Source organism: Amia ocellicauda, chromosome 5 (assembly GCF_036373705.1).
Source record: "Amia ocellicauda isolate fAmiCal2 chromosome 5, fAmiCal2.hap1, whole genome shotgun sequence".
Taxonomy (NCBI): Eukaryota; Metazoa; Chordata; class Actinopteri; order Amiiformes; family Amiidae; genus Amia; species Amia ocellicauda.
Window position 1 is genome coordinate 26,587,263 of NC_089854.1, and position 22,041 is coordinate 26,609,303.

At 43.3% G+C, this 22,041-nt stretch overlaps 1 protein-coding gene across 1 annotated transcript; it reads right to left on the reverse strand.

Annotated features, from left to right (window-relative positions):
- Positions 1-955: 955 nt before the first annotated feature.
- On the reverse strand, positions 956-21,903 carry LOC136749948 (cilia- and flagella-associated protein 337). Its single transcript, XM_066704611.1, has 21 exons — positions 20,836-21,903; positions 17,644-17,896; positions 17,131-17,277; positions 16,900-17,022; positions 15,696-15,867; positions 15,541-15,587; positions 15,159-15,296; positions 14,586-14,774; positions 12,669-12,860; positions 11,940-12,200; positions 11,556-11,720; positions 10,270-10,419; positions 9,748-9,932; positions 9,473-9,562; positions 8,870-9,009; positions 8,468-8,613; positions 7,827-8,041; positions 5,887-6,086; positions 3,721-3,788; positions 3,169-3,315; positions 956-1,788 (listed from the first exon to the last, which is right to left on the reverse strand). Exons 1-21 carry the CDS (start codon positions 20,907-20,909, stop codon positions 1,534-1,536), a joined length of 3,357 nt encoding a protein of 1,118 aa, XP_066560708.1. The 5' UTR covers positions 20,910-21,903; the 3' UTR covers positions 956-1,533.
- Positions 21,904-22,041: the final 138 nt, after the last annotated feature.

The following is a 22,041-nucleotide window of genomic DNA, read 5'->3' on the forward strand; positions in this document are numbered from 1 at the left end:
CTCCATTTGCAGAAATGCAGCCCCAAACTTGGAAGGAACCTCCACCCTGCTTCACTGTTGCCTGCAGACACTCACTTGTGTACCGCTCTCCAGCCCTTCGGAAAACAAACTGCCTTCTGCTACAGCCAAATATTTCAAATTTTAACTTGTCAGTCCATTTTTCTGCACCCCAGTTCCTGTGTTTTTGTGCATAGTCAAGTCGCTTGGCCTTGTTGCCATGTCGGAGGTATGGCTTTTTGGCAGCAAGTCTTCCATGAAGGCCACTTCTGACCAGACTTCTCTGGACAGTAGATGGGTGTACCAGGGTCCCACTGTTTTCTGCCAATTCTGAGCTGATGGCACTGCTGGACATCTTCCGATTGTGAAAGGAAGTAAGCATGATGTGTCTTTCATCTGCTGCAGTAAGTTTCCTTGGCCGACCACTGCATCTACGGTCCTCAACGTTGCCCATTTCTTTGTGCTTCTTCAAAAGAGCTTGGACAGCACATCTGGAAACCTCTGTCTGCCTTGACATTTCTGCCTGGGAGAGAGCTTGCTGATGCAGTATAACTGCCTTGTGTCTTGTTGCTGTGCTCAGTCTTGCCATGGTGTATGACTTTTGACAGTAAACTGTCTTCAGCAACCTCACCTTGTTAGCTGAGTTTGGCTGTTCCTCACCCAGTTTAATTCCTCCAACAAACCTGTTTCTGTTTCAGTTAATGATTGTGTTTCAACCTACATATTGAATTGATGATCATTAGCACCTGTTTGGTATACTTGTTTAATCATACACCTGACTATATGCATACAAAATCCCTGACTTTGTGCAAGTGTACCTAGAAGAACTGATGCTGTTTTGAAGGCAAAGGGTGGTCACACCAAATTTGATGTAGATTTTTCTTCTGTTCACTCACTTTGCATTTAGTTAATTGATAAATATAATCTATTAACATGTCTATTTTTGAAAGCATTCTTACTTTACAGCATTTTTTCACACCTGCCTAAAACTTTTGCACAGTACTGTATATATATAATGGGGGTTGATCCTGACTGTTGCATCTGTATATGTACATGAAGGTAACTTGTGGACAAGTCACATATATGAGAGAGAGAGAGTGTTGCAAGTGCATCTGCACTGTGCAGTTGATATGTCACGTACGGTGACACGCAATCAGGCAATGTGATTTAGATCTCTTCTGGTGTCAAACAAATGGTGGCAATCATTGATGCTTGTGAACGTGCAAATTTGATCTCAATTTCAATCACAAATGCAAGCAGTGCCTGTTATTTCTCTTCAAACTACAGACGTCTAAGAACCTCACACACACAAACAGGTCCTGTGAAGTTATATAACAACCGGCCTCATTCAAAGCCGAATGCACTGCTGAGAGTTCTCACACAATCACACTTGACATACTCATGCTAGGGGCTGTGAGATGCTGCAGGTGGCATCACAGTGCACATTTCGGCCTCTCCCGCTCTCTCGCTGGGTTTCTGGTGCTGTGGCCCGGAGGTTGAGACTGTGCCCAGTGTGGAGTCCCATCCTGGCTCTTTTTACTCTGCACTGGTTGCCGAGGTACGCCCAGACACCGAGGAAGGCAGAGTGGTCCGTGGAAGCAGCTTGGGAATGTCCAGCGGGGCCCTGCTCCTAATGGAGGATCTGGCCGTGTCCTCTGGCTGCTCTTGGTCAACGTTATGGCTGGGCAGCAGCAGGGACTTCAGGTCTGCTTCCTTCACACACTTCAGCCCCTGGCTCAGCATCCAAGGGCTCATGGGTAAATCACTGGGCAACTGCACCTCCTGGCAATCCTGAGTGGAGTTGGGAGAAAGAAGACATTTAATATCCAGTGGTGCCAAATGACTTCTCCACTACAGTCAAACTGACAGGCTTTGTTCTTGGTAACAGTGGTATCTTTTGCCTCCAGCAGATCCCTCTAACCATTTAATGTTATTACATTTTCTGCGTTCTTACCAATACCTATCCATGTGTCTCTTGATTCATCGATCTCTGTAACTATCTGGTTATGATGTGCTGCGTATACAATATGTAGCATGTGATCTCTGTGTTTGTTTATATTTGAATGTTTACATTGCCTGCACCAAAATGAATCTGCCCCCACATCTGCAGAAATTCCACAACAGAGATTGTACAGTGTTAAATTCTATAAAACCGCTTTAACCTTCCAGAACTCAGGCAGGTGCAGAGTACGGAATGCATTTTACGGTCTGACTGTTGTAATTTCCTTCATTTCATTAATTTTATTTGTTGTTTTGTCTTTGGTTGGAATACTTCTGTAACCATCAAAAGTCTGCTTTACTTTTTAATATCCATAACAACATCTCCAGTTGTTTTCTTAAAGCTGGTTTGGATCAGGGGAGAGACAGGCAGGAGGGGAAACAAGCCAAGAAAACGGTTCTGACATTCATTCCTGTAATGATTCACTCGCAGGCTCCAGAATACATTTTTGTATCTGTTTTTCTCTTTCTCTGGCAGCAAGACCTAAGCTCACCCCAGATGTACATTAGATCAACCAGACCTTAGTTTTCTTATCAGGACACTGGCCAAACAAACCACATGTGTACAGAGGCACACAAACAACATACAGCCTGATTTAGTATCATGCATGCACATATGATCTTTTAACTGTTTTATGTTTCCTTTGTTATGGAATCAGTCTGTCACTTCCATGGGAGATGGTTAATGATGATGACACTACTGTGTAGTGTGAGTTTAACTTTGGATAATGGCTTTCATTTTCTATGCATCCAACTAGCCTATATGTCATGTTCCCTACTGAAAACAACCAACAGATCCACTGAAGGGTTTCACAGACAAGCATTCACCTGTTGTGTTTTAAATGTGTCATGTGTGTTCTCTGCAACTCTTAGTTTTTTCTGCTTTGGTTACAAACCGTTAGCTAATTGTCCCAGCAAACCTGATGTCTCCTGCAATGACTCATCCATGCTGAATTACTGGACAGCGTAACAACACTGGGGACCTATGACAGTGTTGCCTTGGGATTGGGCTTCTGAGCACGGTGTCATACTCATTCCCTTCCTCCTAGGTTTCCTCATAATCTTTCTGATCTACAGACAATCCACACAAAGGAACAGGACAGGATGTCCACCACAGGGGACAAGAGATCAGAGGAAACTGCCCCTCTTTCCCCACAGAGCATGCACACTCACTGGAGTTGCCAACACCTGAAAGGGGGTGCAGACACTGCCAATGCGGGACAGCTTGTGGGCGTCAATGCCCCCAAACAGCAGTCGCCGCTCCTGCCTAGCCGCCATCTTCCTCTGCAGCCCCTGCACCACCCGCAGGCCCAGAGCACTCTGGGAAGTACAAAACCGCATCAACAAAGTATGAGAAGTGAAGCTCTGAGACTGCGTCAAGATACAGTACCCAAACATTTCATACAATCTTCTTGCTGTTGCCTGTTTAATTAATTATGATTATTGATGAAGATGATACTACTAAAGCCTTTTTATTTGTTTAAATATTAACATCAAAATGTATTTCAAGAATTGAAGAGATTTGCTGGTTTTGTTCAAGATTTCATCTGTGAGATATCACCTTGTGAGGACATCCATTAGACTGTTACCAGCATATGCAGTATGAAAATAACCTGGACTGTAAACTACTGTAGAGGATCCTGTTTAGAAGGCCCCAGTCCTGTCTATGGTCCTTGTGACTTTGTCAAGAGCTGTACTTTTGGCAATAATGAAGTGGAGTCAGACCTTGGTTTGCAGTATCTGGTCAGGCCCATCACAGGAGCTCAGGACCGGGGTATCAGTCTGCCTGGAGTCTGCGGAAGAAGGTGACAAGAAGCCGTTAGCTTAGCAAAGAAAATTACTACTGTGGTCCTTGTTATGACTAAAACAGTGCCCACTTATTGAATTGTGTATTCACTTTATCAGCAGTGGGTTTGCTCATAAATTAGCCACACCGCCTAAGCTGGGGGGAGGACGTCTACACACTGGACAAGCTCAGACACCTATTTCACTCCAATACTGTGTTTAGACATTAAAAGCAATATAGCACACACCCAGTTAATTTCACTTTCCCTTACTTGATGGTTTCAATCTGAGAGCCTCCCACACCAAAAGCCTCTCTTTCTCTTTCTCTAACTTTAAAAGTCAGATTGGCTTCATTGGCATGACAAGGATTTGTGATGTCAAAGCACACAGCATTAACAGCAAAACATTATAACAATAAAGTAAACACATATGACATTAAGATGATCCTTCCCTACAAAATATCTTTCTCCCACTAAACAGAAATACCTTTTTCCCACTACAGTCACATCAGAGCCTTGCATTGGTACCCCCTCCAATCAGCCAGCAGCAGCAGCACAGGATGCTGGGAAATGTTTTCTCTACAGACCCACGTCTGTCTGTCCACAAGCACTGGGCCTTGGATGACCCTGTTTTATACCTTCACTCTCACTCTTGGGGAGAAATTACAAATTGTCCAAAGCTGATCTAGCTTAAAACTTTTAAGCCAAATTGATAGATTGGATTGAGTGAATGGAGTGTTTACTGGAGTTTTGTTCAGTTTTAGGTGCAACATACCAAAGCAAAAAACTTCTTGTGTTGAAAATTAAATACCCTTGCTCCTTTCTCTGTTATTATCTGGGAAACTAGGACCAACTGAATCAAAGCTGTTCTCCAATGACATGAATACAGTTGGTTTCCCATATCCCTGTTAAGTAAAAAACCCTTTTAACCAGCACAATAATCCAAAGTGAAATGACAAAGAAATGCATACATTCATAAACTAATTTGAGTAAAGGTTTCATGGTGTTTCTGCCTCCTCTGAAGCAGTACTGTTTCCAGCTGGAGGAGGGCAATCGGATGATTAAAGACACCCATTTCCCATGTTGTGGATCTGCTGAAAAGCCTTACCGAGAATGAATGACTTGTCAGTATGGTTAATCATAAGTCAAACAGTCTAGATGAGTAAAGTCAGTCAGTCGGTTGCAGTCAGTGTTTCCTGTGTGTGTTGGGGTGTTTGGAGACGCTGTGGCCTTTTCAATGACTGGAGGGGTTGGATTGGCTGGGAGGGGGTTCCCAACTCTCTCTATAGCTGTCAGGCAGATTCAGTCTTGCCTGCACTGGCCTTACTGACCAACTCACATCCTTCTTGAACACTTCTCCTTATTTTCTATTGCATGCAGATGTGAAATTGTTATTTTTTTTCAACAACAACTGAACTCTGACGGAGTCTTTCCAAGAACAATATTGCTGGTTTCTGACTTGCTCCAGTGGTTTTATTAATTCCATATCTTGGGTTGTACTGTATTCCAGCTCTGCCCTATGAGATGCCTGATGGGAAACTGCTCTCCGTGCTACCAGTCAGCCTTTCAGTCCATGCTTACCTAATCTAGGTAGTTTTGATATTGTGTGTTTTTGAACTCTGTAGCACATTTTGTATATATTCCTAATAAGGAATTCATTAGTCACTTGTGGGTTCTTTTTACAGCATTCCACACACATGCCTGAAATGAACAAATGCGATTTCACAAATTAAACCACTGCTTTTTTTTTTTTTTAAAGGAAAAGCATTTAAATAAGTCACTATTTTTATATTTTGTTGGACAGGATGTTATTTGGCTGGGAGAGAGTTTTGGGAAAGGCCTGGTTTGTTTTATCACAATGTTCTCATAAACCCCTCTAGTAAACAACCCCTGGTTCCACATTTGCTCTTCTAGTGGATGCTTATAAATGTGTGGCTTTTCCACACACACAAAACATTGAAGAACAATACAAAAAATAGTCTGAAGGAATACTAGTTAAGAGAATAGAATGCTTTGTGACTTCAGTCTTGGGAAAGAGAAGGTCTTGCTTTACTTCCATGTGGCCGATAGAGGCTTGTGATGCAGTTGTGATGAGTGTAAGGAGTACCTGTGTGTAGTTCCAGGTCTCTCAACGTGTTCTCGCTCTCTGTGTCACTCCTCCCCTCCTGGCTGGGACCTGCCACCCCAGCACATGACATCCCCTCAGAGCTCAGTGCCGGGCCACAGACGTGCTGCTGCTTCAGTTCTGTCTGCTCCTCCTCCTGTTCCCCCTCTGTGCCCACCTCTCCCTCCTGTCCCCAGGGGTCTCTGTATGAAGTGGGATAGGATAAATAGAATAATCAAGAATTACCCAAACAGTAAATACATTTTTCATTTATTTATCACTTTCTAAGTGTTTTGAATTCATTCTTTCCCTTTTTGTTAATTTATTTATTTATTCCATCTCTGGGACACCACCTTCCAAAGAGTCAGTAGGGATAAAAGAACAGTAAATATCTTCTGCTCACTCTTCTTTCAGCACACTGCATCAAGCCAGTGGCAATTTTCATCTAGGGCTTTTTGGATTCACTTCAGATGCTCACAATAACCAAGACCAACCAAAGCTAATCTGAATAATCAGTTGATTGGCCTTTTCACTCCTTGGTATAATTTGCTGATGTGTAGATGGCTTGGGTTCAAATCATTACCTCATACTGAATGCATTGTCTAATAATAAACATTTACTAGAGCACAGATTTGAATTTCACTCCACACATTATTATCCCTTCCCTGTCTTAGCACTATCACAACTGTAATAGTCTTTGATACAGCAGCTTGAGGCATCCCACTTCTGCAAAGCTGGGCTGTTCGCTTCATTATTAATCATCTTGCCATATTCGTGTCTGCTCGAGTTAAACCCTTTTGACCATGCAAGGCACAGCTGTTTTTCCTCAATGTGGTAAGTGCCCAGATGCTGACTGTCACTGTGTCCTGTCAGGGCTGGTTTACTGGGCTGCCCCAAGGGAGAGTAGTTAAACAATTGCAGTTTTCATATGGACCACAGGTGCCAGCCACTGTACTGTTGCTCCTATCAGATGGGCCACCACAGGAAAATAGGGGAACATTACACCACATTCACAACGCAGTCGGTTACAACGGGTAACTTTCTTAATCCACACCTACAAACAGCCTCTGCTCTCCCATCTGGTTCAGATTAACTGCAATTATTGTTAGACCATCCTAACAATTACTGCATAAACGTCTTTGTTAGAGCTGCCTGGCTGAAGTGTGGAGTGTTTTTGTTGTGTTTTTTCTGTGTTTTCTTTCCCCCCAATTATCGCAAAGTCTCGGATGTCTGCATCACCCACGGTCCGAGGTTAGGTCTGTTTTGGTGATGTTTACTGTTCTTTTCGGCCCACTGCAATGCATGTCATGCAGAGAGTTCTCCCAGCAGTTTGAATTATCCAGTGCGGAGCTGATTTGAGTCATTCAAATAAATCTAATAATTCATTGGTAAGTAGAATTCTAATATTTAAAAGCCAAGTGTAACAGATGAAACCTGTTATGTCATTAGAAATTGGTGACTATGCGACACCTATGGAATCCCTATAAAGCTTGAGTGAACTGAGTGAATGCAGTGGGTGACTTGATAGGTGTCACATCTAGCACTTTATCACAATTAGCACTTCATGTTAATGTATTTATTTTATTTCTTTGTGTGTGGTATTATTTCATAGTTTCACTTGTTTGTATTTTATTTTAGTTGTAGTCTACACATAACCCTCCTACCCAGATCTGGAAAAGATGGAACATGGCCCAGTTCCCTGTGCAGTTGTGGCACAGTCCCTAATGAATCTATCAAGATTTCAGTTATAACAGGTTGTGAGCCAGAATTCTATCTTGTATTTTCATATCTATATCTCATCGGTTCCCCCTCCTGTGGGTTGCCGTAAGAGGGTGGCGTAGTCGAATCCAGACAGTAGGGGACACCACAAAAGTATGAAATGAGCTCAATCATAGTGACATACTAACTGTACTGTCTGCTCATCTGTCCATGTGTGACTGTACCTGGGGTGCTGGTAGGTAGAGGGGTCCCCCAGGCTCCACTTCCTGTCCTGTCCAAATGTGCCCACGAAGTGGCCTTCACAAGTCCACAGTCGCGCAGTCTTGTCTGACGAGGCGCTGACCAGGAAGAGCTGGGAGCTGGAGAGCAGCAGCTCCACACTGACTACTGTGCTGTCATGGGCTCTCCAGCAGTGCAGCAAGGGGGGGGTCATGGTGACCTGATTGGCCAAGGTCGGGGACACTTCAGTTCAAAGTTCTGCTTTTAACATATGGGTTATAAATATAAAACAAGGACCTGCATACCCTATTACAGATGCAGTTGCACCTTGTTTTGTGCATGTGTAGTGAGCTGACTGAATTTACAGTTTAATTGTATACTTTTAGTCCTTTATACTGTTAAATGATGAGTCCAATGCAAAGCCCCTGAGAACTGGAAGCTTCTTTGTTTGTGGCTTTATAAAGTTTATTTTATCTTTGGTATCTTTGTTACCAGAATGTGGTCTCCCAACCTTATGCTGTATATTTATGCTGTAACCACAGTGACCTTCTCCCGCCCCCATGGGGGCAGTGTGACGCACACTGACAACTTCATTAGGAGGCACACGCTCTGCTGCCTATTGGTCTGTCCAGTAATGTCTGCTCACCTTCTCTCCGGGCTGCAACCCAAACACCGAGATGTCCCACACCTGGATGAACCCTGCCGTGTCTCCAGACACCAGCAGCTTGTTCCCCTGGTCAGTACACAGCCCCAACACAGACTCGTCCGGGCTCTGGGCGGCATAGAAATGCCCTGTAATGGGACACCAAAGGCTCAGTGATTACCAACACAACATTTGCAAACCATTGTCAGATTTGCACAGAACTCAACCCTTACACCATCTAAAAACCACAGATTATGTCAGACAAAAGTCTTTACTGCCTTCCACAAAAATCTACCTTCAGCAGTCAGTCTACTCAAACTCTACCATACTGCTACCCCTGTTAACCACTGTTTCCATCCTGTTTCTGCAGTATAGTATCGGGTTGGCAGCTGTGGCCAGGTTTACCGTGTTTCTGTGCCGAACCCGTAACACTCCACCAGCACAGAGCGCCGGCCTCTGAGCTGACAAGGAGCGGCCTGTTCCTCCACTGCCTGTCCGCAGCGCGCCATTGCAGGAACAACAGCTTGTCTACAGGTGGCTGAACCCTGAAGATTCAGCAAGGGGTGTTAGAACAGAAGACAGAGTTGCAGAATAATGCTCTGTCCTATAAAGAGCTTCTCCCTAAAGTACTGCAGTTATTCCTTTAAAATAATCAACAACATACATTTTGTTTATAAACCACGCTGGTACAAAACAAATACTTCTACGTTAATGGCTCTGTTTGTTTATTTTTTTATTATCCCAGCTCACCACATAACATTGTGGCAACACTGTAATAAAATTTTATTCAGAACAATATGACATTGGGGCAACACACATTCGTAGTCTCCAGGGGATATTGTGAAATCAGTGAAAAACAACATTTAAATTTAATTAAATTTGTGAAACTACATGACAGAGAAACAATATTCACATATAAAGCACTGAGATTTAAATATGTATTTAGGTTAAATGAAAAAGAGAACCATAGGTAATTAATGTTTTAATGTGTAAAAGGCCATGCCTTACCCTTCACTCCGGGTGTGAGAGCTGCGGTGTCGGGAGTTGGGTCTGGGCCGATCAATTCTAGAGAGGTCCTCCAGCAAGCCAGAACGGGCCCTGAGAGAGAGAGAAATGCAGAAGGTCAGGGCTAGACTGACACCTAGAGCTTGGAGCAAATACTGAAATAGAGGACAGTTCATCATGTTACTGCATGTATCTTAAGCACCATAATCACTTGTTCTGTGCCCCATACATGTGCGGTGATGATGGTTGGGCAGTGGGGTTGTTGGCGTCAGACTCACGGTGTTGGGGGTGCTCTTCGCAGGTAGACCTGGGGTCTCTGGGTATCCAAGTTCCAGAGGATGAGTTCCCCATCATAGCTAGCAGTGGCCAGCAGTCCCAAGGTGGGACAGTAGTCTACAGCTAGAATGTCATCTTTGTGTGCTTGGCCGGCCTTCCAGGACAGGTCAGCCTGCACATAGATGCTCTATGGACCACAGGGGAGAAGTATCAGTGTATGGGTAACAACTGTTTTGTAATCCTGTTGCGTATATTTAGAAGCAGAGAATATGGGAGTTGTTTTTTAAAATGAAAGATTCAATCGAATAGAAAATAAAATAACCTTTGATGAGAATTTAGAAGGAAAGGCATTAAACAGAACTATGGTGATGCTTTTCTTCAGGACTAAGGCTTAGTCAGATTGTTTTGTACCTCATGGAATATAAAATAAAACAAAAACAAGATCAACACTTAAAAACAATTAAATTAACTGAATAAATTGACTATATGTATGTATGTATGTATGTAAGTATGTAAGCCCTCACCCCAGGGTCGGTGATGCTGTACAAGGCTATCTGTTGGCTCCATCCCACTGTCAGAAGTTTGTTGTCCTGGAGACAGACGACCCCTGTGACCTCTGCCTCAGCTGCAGCTTCTAGCTTGTGGAGATTGTGACCATTCTGAAGGTTCCAGACCTAGGAGAGGAAGCCCCAGGGGAACAGGTGGTTTATTAGTACAATGCCAAGGCAGATATATTTCATTATATCGTGAAATTAATTTGAGATATAGCTAAATTAATTTCAGATATCTGTAAATGTTTTCAAGATACAGTATCTTCAAATGTATTTTAAAATAAGACATCTGCAATTCATTTCAAGATATCTGCAAATCATATCAAGATATCTTGAATTCATTTTAAGATATCTGAACTACATTATAATATATCTCTAAATGAGTTCCTGTCCATTTTACCATATCTGAAATACATACAGGAAGTTATTTTAAGACACCTCAAAATGCATTTCAGTTATCTTTAAATGGATGGGAGACTATTTTGGGATATCTCAAAATGTATTTCAGATATCTTTACATGAATTTGAGATATCTGTAAAGATAGATAATTGAGATCTCAAAATTAATTTTCACACATCTCTAAATGATTTAAAGATAGCTTGACTTATATCAGTATTTCTGGAAATGCAATTTGAGATATCTCTAAATGTTAGTTTGGTTTGCCATATAGTACATCTATTCCAGTCTCTCTTTAATACAGCCACTCAGTCTCTTTATTACAGCTATAAACACCAACATGTTTTTATGTTTTTCTAGTGAAGCAATGGAACTAAACAGTGAGGTCTAGTTTCCATTATGGAACTGAGGTCATTTTTTTCATGCCAGTGTTCTCCATGTGCTTGGTGGGCTCTCATCCTTATCACCAGACTTTTAAACGTGCCTCCATTTGTGCTGTTTTAACAGAACTGTATAAAATAGAACACATAGGCACAATAGGAGAGTGCTGTTTCAGTCTGGCCTGGGATTCAACTATCTTCACCTTTACATGTGGATGGGTTGGAACAATCAGTATAACTGGATCCAGTTACAAGGAGAAAGACTACACACTTATTTTTATAAAAATATGGAAGAGAATATTACACCTGTTCAACTATGGGCAAATATGTACATTGGCTTATTATTGGTTGATGTGGAAAGGAAGAAACAATTTGAGATTTTTTGTTTTTCCACACAGATTTGATCCCCCTAACCCATTGTATACTAATCCGTCTGTCTACCAAAGCTCTATGGTCTTCCCTCCAGCGTGTCAGTGCTGTACCTTGATAGTGCCATTCCGCGCCCCTGTGACAAGCCGTCGCAGTGTGCTGTCGAAGGCCATGCAGGTTATCTCCTCCTGCCCGTGGACACCGCTGAGCTGCAGACACTTCGTCCCCGTGTCCACGTCCCACACTGCTACTGTGGAGTCATCACAGCCCGTCACCACCTGGGACAGACATGATAACAGGCTGTGTCATGTTCACTTCAAAGGAGAGGTATATTGCATAATTTGGATATTGTGTTCCCTTGTCTTTCTTTCTTTTTCTAATTTTGTATTTTTTTCTTTCCTTCTTGTCTTTCTTTCTCTCTGGACATAACAAATGGTGAATTGTCCACCTACTTTGACGATGAAGAGGAGGAGAGAGAAGCAAGGTGCAGGGCTGACCTGTTTGAAGAAGGTGTTGTAGAGCGTGCAGGAGAGGGGGGCGCTGTGTGTGAGGAGCTTCTCCTCCCCGGCCCCTCCATGCACCAGCCTCAGCAAGGCCAGGTAGTCCCCGCAGGACACCAGCAGTACATGGGGGGCGGTGGGCACCAGCAGGAAGGGGAAGTCCCCGTGCTCCAGAGTGCGCCCAGCCTGCACACAGGGAAACTTCAGCACTAGAGTCCGCAAGCAGCGCTGTGACACAATGTCCCACACTTTCAGGACCTGCCAAAGCAGAGGATGAACACAGTAAATATTCCTTTTCTTTCCATTTAGGATGTCTCATACTCCTTCTCCCCTACAGTATATTGGGATATGATCCAACATGGCTTTAAATTATATAAGTAGGAAATCCACTGATTGCCAGGTTCTGATTTCCACACATGAGGGCAGGAGATTGACTAGCTGGATCTTTTTATTTCAGTTAAAATCACTGGATCACTGTGTGTTCTGCTGAACCCAACATGACACATGACATGCATGTGATTCCCCAGTTAAGTTTGTGAAATGGGTCAGTGATGCTTGATTCACATGGCAAGGGAGTGCATTACTGTTTGTCTGTCTGACTCAGTTTAGTTTGTGTGGGTGATGTAGATATGCATGTGTGTGGTGTGTGTGTGTGCGTGTGTGTGTGTGTGTGTGTGTGTGTGTGTGTGTGTGTTTGGGGTTACTAAAGTGAAGGTGACGACGTACAGCATCTTTGGAATAGCTGAAGATCTGTCCCAGGGGCTCGTAGATAGCCACATCCAGCACGGTCATGTAGTGTCCCTCCAGGACGGCTACAGGGCGGCTGGTCACATATTGGTTCCATAGCCGCACTCTATGGTCCATGCCACCGGTCACCAGCAGGTTCAGAGACTTACAGAAGTCAAAGCAGGTGACGCCCTGAAGGGGAGAAACACAGACTGTTGACATAAGCGTTGCAAGAATGTAAAACTATAGATCAGTCACTGCTGGAGATAAGTGCCAGAAAAGCCTTGTGTTCCTGATCTTTGCTATTTATCATGCTAGTCTCAAAGCATGAAAACGGAAGTCCAGGAGTCCATCCAGACAAGCCATGCATACTACAGGTTCTGCTCTTATTGAAAACAGCAGCAGGCAATACTCAGAAGAATTTCTTGTTCAGAAGTGAAGACCATTTGATAGTTTTACCCCCTTGGACACTTCAAAGCATTGTAATGCAATAAATGCAGTACTACAGGGCAGGATTTCTTTAGCAAGAAGTTTTAGCAAGTAGGTTTATCACACCATTTAAGGGCTACTTTTATAAAGAGGCCAAGCAGTGCTTTAAATTCTGATTCTTCTTTTGGTTTGTGTTTTTCTCTAAGGTGCTTTTGGTAATTGCATTAGAGAGGTGATTTATTCTCTTTGGAAATTGTTTTGCTAAGAAACGATCTGAGGACTGCCAGCAAAATGCTATCATTATGTGTGGAAAAACAAAGGAATGTTTTTGTAGTGTTCCTCCTTGTCCAAACAGAGACAAAATATTCCCCAGTACAGAGTGTGTAATCCAAAGCCCATGTCCATAATCCCTCCGTTTCTCTCTGCCTCCCTCTCCTTCTCACAAAAACTATTCCTTTATGCATTGACAATTGATTTAACCTACCGAATAACCTATGGAAAATGTTGCTATAGTGCATTGGCATTTCTGGATAGTGTGTGCCTGTATCTTTCAGTTGCTCTTGTAAAAATGCCCAGTAAATTCAAGGTATGTTGTGCATTAGTGTTCATCTGCCAACAGAAAGACATATTTTGGGAAAGCCTCATGTCCTCAAAATTTCTTTGAGTTCCCAGAGGATGTATTTCAAGTACCGTACAGCACTGTTTTAGTATTATTGCTCAGCTTTGTCCAAATGTCATATTTTTTCTTGCAAGTCAAACAAGTTCAAAAGCCAAAAGAGAGGGAACTTCCCTCGAGGAGGTGTGGTTTTCCAGTCTTAAACTTGATTTACTTTACTATGCCATGGTCTCCTGTAAAATTGTTTACTATACCACTCCATGGCATTGGCATGATTAAAAACAAATATGCCTGACTTGGACAGTTACCAAGCATGAGCTGGGTCAGGTTCACATTGCCCTTGTTTGACAAATTCGGCCTTGAATGCTGTTAGGCATTGCCAAGCTGATTTCACAACGTGTAAGACAAAGCTTTAACCTTAGCAATAATGGAATTTCCTAGTTATCCCTCAGTACTATTGAGCATGTGGTATAAATATCAACCTTACTTCAGGAGTGTCTGTGTCAGGCTCTGGTTGATGTGAAAAAGCCCCATGCTTCCACTGTATGGATATTTGCAGGTGTCTTGTCTCAGGGTTATCATCTGTGTATCCAGGCTCATTAATGCATGGCAGGACTTAACAGGACTGTAGCACGCTGGCTAATTTAATGCTATTTATTTTCTTTAAAGCACAGCACCAGGAATGCCATCGCCTTCACCAGACTGAAAGGCTAAAGACAGATTCATGACTGCTACCAATGGGCAGAGCCTCAGAAAGAAACTATGAGATCTGCAGTATTCAATGAAGCAGATGACAGAATTTCCTCTCTTCTCTGTGGCCTTTAACCCCTCTCCTCTGCCCCTGTCAGGTCCTCCCCTGCTCCCAGACTGGCCTTGTTGATTGCCCAGGTGTAGCTCTTCTTCTTGCGGGCAGTGTCCATGATGACCAGTGAGGAAGAGGAGCTCCCCGAGGAGGCGATTATGAGGTCACCGTGGGACTGGTAACAGATCCTGCGGATGGTTTCCTGGTGCACCCCCACGATCCGCTGGTAGGAGAGCAGGCGACTGTGACCATGGATATCCTGTGAGGCAGAGAGACCGTAAACATCACAGGCTGCTGTAATAGAGTGACACCCCCTGAGCTGGCTAGAAAGGGATGTGTCTGATCTCAGAATTGCAGGCTGCTAAAAGTTTCCAAGGCCTCAGGTATGGGTTTCAAAACTTTTATAGATCTTTTTCAGCATCTCATAATTATTAAGGTGACTTATGAACTACAGTGTATTAGGGTGTTTTCTATTGTGCATACCCCTACAAGTGTGGTTCAATGCAACTCTACATACAGAGATTTAAACTGTAAGCTCCTGTCTTCACCTCCGGGTTCCATCATGACTCCTCAGTGTGAAAGCTGACCTCCATACCTTCTCCACTGTCTTATCAAAAATGAGGGGTGACCCTGTCCAGCCTACCTGCATGAAGACCCTCTGCGGACCCTCCTTGTTAGTGAAGGACGTCTCAAACATGCCCACTTGGGGCCGGAGGAACCACAGCAAGCTCACATCCCCACCGTCATCCCCCCACAGCAGCAATGAGGGGCTGCCTGGAGACTATGACACCACAAGCAGTCAGCTCACCTGCACCACATGTCTTAACTGTCAAAGTGTAGCTTCGGCATAGTTTATAGAAGGATCAAAACCGAAATGGGGGTTCCCAGAGGTCAACAGCATACCAACACACCATCCATTTCACTTTACATTTAATTCAGTATTTTAAGAACAAAAAACTAATGACAGGTCATTATGAATGTGCAGGTTTGCCAGGGGAAATATTTTGCAGACCAGAGAGTCTTACCTTAGTGTCATACCAGTAGCTTAAACAGGTTGGCACATTATTAATTCCTGTAACAAAATAGGCAGGGTGGGGGGTGGGGGGGAGAAATTATATAAATACAAATGAAACCATGTAAAAGGATATATTTCACATTCCTCCCCTGCCTAGACTCGTACCAAACAAGTGAAACTCCTCAAAGCAGTTGGCCGTGGAGAGGTCAAAGAAGTGGATATCCCTGCTGGTAGTTGCCACAGCAATCTTGTGGACATTGGTCATGTAGACAGCATCTGTGGTCCAGTTCCTAAACCTCCTTCTGCCCCCCACTGCCTCGCTGGGCTCTGAAGAGACCTGGGAAATAGGGATGTCAAAATTAAATGCACATATCAGCCTCTTACCACTCAGAAGAGACCGACTGCACTCATTGACTTTAGGTGAAGGCCTGTTTTTCATGATTTGAAGGTTGGCGTTCTTTTCTCAGCTATAGTTTACTTTAAATGGAAAGATAAATGCTTACATGACATGTTTATTTATAAAGAAAAAATGTTCTTGAAAGGAACATCCCATTTCCTCCAAAAATAACAATAGCTTTCCAGGCACAACACAACCATGTTGTACCGTAGGCGTGAGTGATATGGGCCTCAATTCCAGGCCGTGTAGCTGTAACTTGTGGTTGGCGGTTTGTATTTCCACTACGCTAGTTCTCCCGTGATCAGCTTTCAGACAAAGCTTCAGAACACATAAAGTATGTTTATCCAACAGTAAATTCGAAAATGTATTATTATATGTGACTGGAAGTACACTAGAGCAAGCTTACATTGCTCCTTGTGTACTTTGAAGTGCCAGGTAAATTAAGTCTTTACACGGGAGGCCTAATCGGTGTGTAAACTGAGGGAGTGTAGAGGGCCGGTTCTAGACATTTGGAGGCCCTAGGCAAAATTTTTGTTGGAGGCCCTCATCTTGATTGGTGGACTGGTGTGGCCGATGCAAGTCAGGGCTCCCCACCCAGGATTCAAGCTGCACACCACAGGTGCTCCGCACCGCAGCGGCTACGGCGTAGTACAGTGTTAAGCCCTCTACGCTAACAGGCTGGGCCTCCTACCACAGGAGGATTAACACTGTACTACTTTTACCGAGGGGTTACGTCTCTTTGTAACGAGCTCATTATGACACAAATGAGCCCCGTTACACTCGCATATAGGGATGTTACGGCCCCGCCTCCAAGCCCGAGGCCCTAGGCAATTGCCTACTCTGCCTATAGGTAGCGCCGGCCCTGGGAGTGTATCAGAATTCAGTCTTGTGGTGTCACGTATTATTTTCTATGCACAGTCAGAGGGCAGGGGGTTGCTATTGAGGTCAGGGGTGTGACTACAGCGACGGTACCTCTTGTGTCTTGAGGATGCGCAGGTTCCTGTTCCAGATGGTCAGAGTGCCCTCCTTGCTGATGCTGACAAAGCGCAGGGGCTGAGGGACGGGCACGGCCAGGATGCGCGTGGTGGGCTCTTGCTGTGGGAATGAAAAGACGTGGCATCATCGGTCATCGAACAATAACAATAGTGGTGTTAATGCAGTGTGTTTTGGGATGTAGATCATTGGTGCCGTGGTGCATGTCACCTTGTTGTACAGGCAGTGTTTGATGAGGGGCTGTGTACTCAGGAAGGTGTCTTTGTGGTGGCCAGCGTAGTCTCTCTCATTGTACTGCAGCAGCATGTAGGTGCAGAACTCGTCCCAGTCCACATAGCCATCACAGGAAGTGTCCACCTGTTGAGAGAGAGGTAGAAAACTTCCTCTTATTTAGATTTAGGTCTGATTGCTTAACCAACCTACCCTCTTCATGCCTGATGACCATCAATTCAGCCCGGCGAAGGCCGTCTGACACTATGTGGCTGCCACTGTCCACCTTGGAGAAAATTGACCTTCACAAGAGCTTTGTTAGGACATGCTTTTATAAATCCTTTTAAGGATTTATGATTGTGATAAAAGGCACTCTATAAACATGAAGATTCTAGTATTTAGTTGTGTCAGCTTTAAGCAATGTTGAGGGGAAGATTACAGTTAAAATTCTCTTCTCAAGCATCACACCAGGGGAAAGACTTTTCCTGGTTTTGGAGCTTTCAGGCGACTCACCTTGTTGAAGAGCAACTCCATCTGGCTGGTCCAGCGATTAGAGTCCAGCATGGCCCCCAGCGCAGACTGGAACTCCTCTAGCCTCATACTGCCTACCGGCTGGCTGGGCCCCCGCCCTGCCCGCCGCCAGCTGCCCACATCCCAGTCTGCCCCCACCTCCAAAGGCACGTGATTGGTGAAAGCTTCCTTCAGCAGTCGCAGGTGCTCCAATCGTAGCTCCTCTTCCAGGCGCACATTCTGCTCCTGATCAAAACTACACAGAAGCAGACCAGCACAATGATTGTTATCTGCCTCATTAACATCCTGAAATGGAGTGTTTTCAATCTACTCAATTTTTCTCCACGTAAAAAAAAAAAAAATGTCAGAAATTAAGCCATGTACTACTTTTAACCCTGAAGAAGAACAAATAATACATTACAAGGTTTTTTGTAGTTCGTACGTCTTTTGCATCTTTTCTATAAAATCTTTTTTGCAGGATCAAAATGAGGTTGATAGATTTTCCACCACCTAACCAAATAAGTCTCATTTGAAACTGAGATTCTGAAATAAGTGAAACTATTGAAATGGGGGTAAAACAAAGGGTTCAAAATATATATTTTTTTAAATATAGATGAAATTGCTTACAGTCCAGCCACAAGCATTCATTTATCACTGTGACACAGCCTGTGAGAGACCTGGGAGTGCATCACCCCCTTGTGGTGATATTGAGAATCTATTTTTTCTCTGCAAACTTGCATCTTTTTCCTTTCATTGACACAATGAAACGGGTGTAACCCTCCACCCTCCACTCTCCCCTATCCCCCAGGTTAACCAGGGTCAGCAGCAAGTTAAAGAACAACTGTTGGGTTCACTGGGTTAATGGAATGTGTAGTCCAGAGGTCTCCCACCCTGGTCCTGGAGAGCCCCAATCCAGTTAGTCTTATAGGTCATCCTAAATCACCAATTTCTAAATACTGGGGACACATGTGAGTCATTAATCAATTAAGCAAGTCAAACAAGGGAATTCTTCCCTCATGAGGATGCAGGTATTCAGATAATTCCTCCATGGTTTCTAAAGGTCTGAATTTACCACACCACCTGCTTCATTGATCAGAATGAAATACCAGGTGTTTATAAATTGGTGATACAAGGGTGACCTTTAAAACCTGCTGGATAGGGGCTCTCCATGACTAGGGTTGGAGACCACTGGTGTAGTCTGTTCTCTTTTGGGTAGCAGACAAGGGGAGAGAAAAAATTAGGGGCAGGCAAGGGGTGAACAATAAAGTGGATGCAATTCTAAAAAAAAAAAATCTCAGTATCCCTTTCTCTTTCTCTCAGCCTTACACGTCCTGGCCTTCTCTTTACCCTCCCTCCCGAGCAGCTTTATCTAAGTGGGTAGGTCTGCTTGGCGGCCACAACTTTCCCCGTCTTCACAGGCCAAAGCCAGAGCCTGCTCTCCCTGCCCTGTTTCCGAGTGACTAATCCCAGTGCTGGGCCCTGCACTGATGTCAGGCCCTGTGTGTTTTGTTGCCTCGGGAAACCGCACAACAATTAGAGTGTTGCCAAACCTCTTCTCAGCCCTGATGGCCACAGTTCCTGCCTTTCTCTGGACAAGATGTGAGAGCGACTGTTTAATCAATCAGCAGCCACTCCAATGTCATCCCATTCACAATACGTGCCCCTTTGAAAAAGTATAGCGTTCACTGGTTGCTCAAGTGGATTTCAATGCCCAGAAGCTAATTCAACCTTCTCTGGTGGTTCTTATCATTTTTTCTCTTGATAGATGCCTCTGACCTCTGATTTTCGATGAACTCAATAAACTTTACATTTTGCTCAATGATGTCATGTGCATAAACAAGCTGTAACTATTAACAACACCAACCAAACCCTGCATTTATAGATTTGCTTTCCAAACCAGTAGAGTCACCCAAATGCCTGCAAACTAATGCCCTTAGCTGAACCTATACAAATGACATGGACATTTAACAGAGTGGCACAGTAGCTAGCTATTGAGATAGAAACCATTCAGTGCCAGTGTATCACACCACACAAACACCAAACCAGGGCTACAATATGTGAGGGGAGTATATGGGGAAAAAGATATAACTAAAGTAATGGGGTAATTTATTATCAGTATTATAAGTGATCAATTATCGTATGCATGTGATTCCACCTGTAGAATCCTATGTTTTCTCTGTCACATGTACAGATCCTCTGTCCACTCCTCCCACCCTTCCACACAACCCGCCAGGAGTCATTTAACAATGCGGTATTCCCATAAAGACAGTTTTATATTAATTTTAGTGCTCCTGAAAGGAATTTATGACTGAACAAATATTTAAATGGTTGCCAGGGAGATGCTTGATTGATGAAGTGAAGTTACATCACAGACACACCAGCCAGGACTGCTTCTGCCCAACACGCGCACACACACACACTCACGCACACGTGCTCAGACAGATATGTACTCCAGGACTAAGCTTGCGTATAATGTCTCAGTAAATAAGAGTATTCAGGAACATAAGTAGTACAAATATTGACATTGGCAGTCTAGTCCTTGGATCGTTTACGGACTATTTAACTTTACTTTGGCCAATCAGGTCTATCTAAACTATCAACATGTTTGCAACCAGCCTTCATTACCGTAAGAGGACTGCTAGTTCTCTGTAAGTCATCATTGTGCAAGTTTTTTTTTTGTAACACTGATCATCAGTATCATCTTTCCCAGCAATATCTTCCTGCTTTATACATATACAGTGTTCTGAAAGTACATCTTTAGCTTTGATCTGAGAAGAAACCTGCTTTCTGATCTCCTTTTTCTTTGTAGTACACCATGGATTTAAGTACTGCCACCTCATGTGTAGTATTTTTGGCAGCACTTTAGTTGAAAGGTAGTAAGTAACTGTTTTATATTTTTCCACACGTTCCTTGGGTATTTGTTCAGTATTGGTGGGTATTTAGAACAGAATATGTATTTTCGATTATCCAAAAACTACAAAGAAACATACAGTTGTGAATGTAAATTGTACAACATGGAGCTTACAAAAATTGTGCATGCTTTCCTGGAGAATTTTAATATCCTGTAATCAATCTTCTTTTGCATGACCAGAACAGTGTCTACCAACTTTCTATATAAACGTTTAGCTAATCAATACTCAATCTAACCACATTCAAACTGGAGGAAATTATCGGAAATCTTGTTGGTAGACTAACCTGGTTACAGTAGCAGGGGTCTCCGTCTCATACACCTTCCAGGGGTCTCTGTCGTTGCTTTTCATGGTGCACATACTAGTCTGATAAATCCAATCGGGTCTTCTCCTACTGGCTTGTTTGTGTGTTTGTTTGACTTGCTTTGATGCACATTTGCTTCCGTTTCAAAATTCCTGCTCACCACTGTCCTATTTGGTTATGAAATTAAGGCTTTTCTTGTAGCTGCTTATGTTTTACCACTAGAGTGAACAAGGCAGGATGGATGCTGGAGACTGGCCTTGCTTCATAACCAGTGCAAATAATCCTGCTGGAATCTGTTCTCCTCTCTCCTATGGCTTAAATAGTGCCTTTGTTTCCCACTTCCTTTGAGCCCCAGGAAATCCTTATACAGCAACTCATGTTCTACTACATCATGTTTGTGTAAGTTTTGAAATGAATCAGCCATAAGTCATTAAAAAAAGTCATCCCTTACAGAGACCTCAGGAATTAAGTGCAAATTCAGCAATGATGTATAGATGACACTTCAGTTGAATCCTGGCTATGGTGAACAACGTACACTTGCACCCAGTAGTACCCAGAAAAATGATTTACTATTGTAAAATGTTGAGCAACCTAACATACAAATGACTCTCTATTATTCTATTATACTTCAGTTTAAACTGCCCTGTTGGCACTGTCAAATATCTCTGAAGTTCTATCTCCGACCTCTATGGAAATAAAATAACACCAGACCAAAAAAGTAAAAGTCAGCAAACCCATGTATAACTCAATTCTTGGATAATATGTCAACAACAATCATCAACAACAGAAGAGCCAACTCTACATGTCCATATCATCCCTATTTACACCACTCCACTCAGAATCAACTGAAAGCCAGAAAGCTCAGATACCTACTTAAAACCGCAGACCTGAAGGCATCTTTATCTACAAAATAAAAGCTGTGAGAGTCACACCTGCTCCCTCACATCGATCCCAGCTCTTTCTACATGTCCTGACAAGATCTTCACCTCTCCAGGAACTCACCCCTATCTACTGTCTGTGTTTGTTCTGTTTGCTGGAAGTCTACTTCAGTGAAGAAGTGACTGTTAATTAGCTAATGCTTTATGTCTGGAGGGTTCGTTACCTCAGCCAGAAAGGACAATCGGAGCGTAATTTATGATTAACCAGCTGGTTAGTGAGTCTGTGAAGTCTTCAACAGAGTCTTGGTGG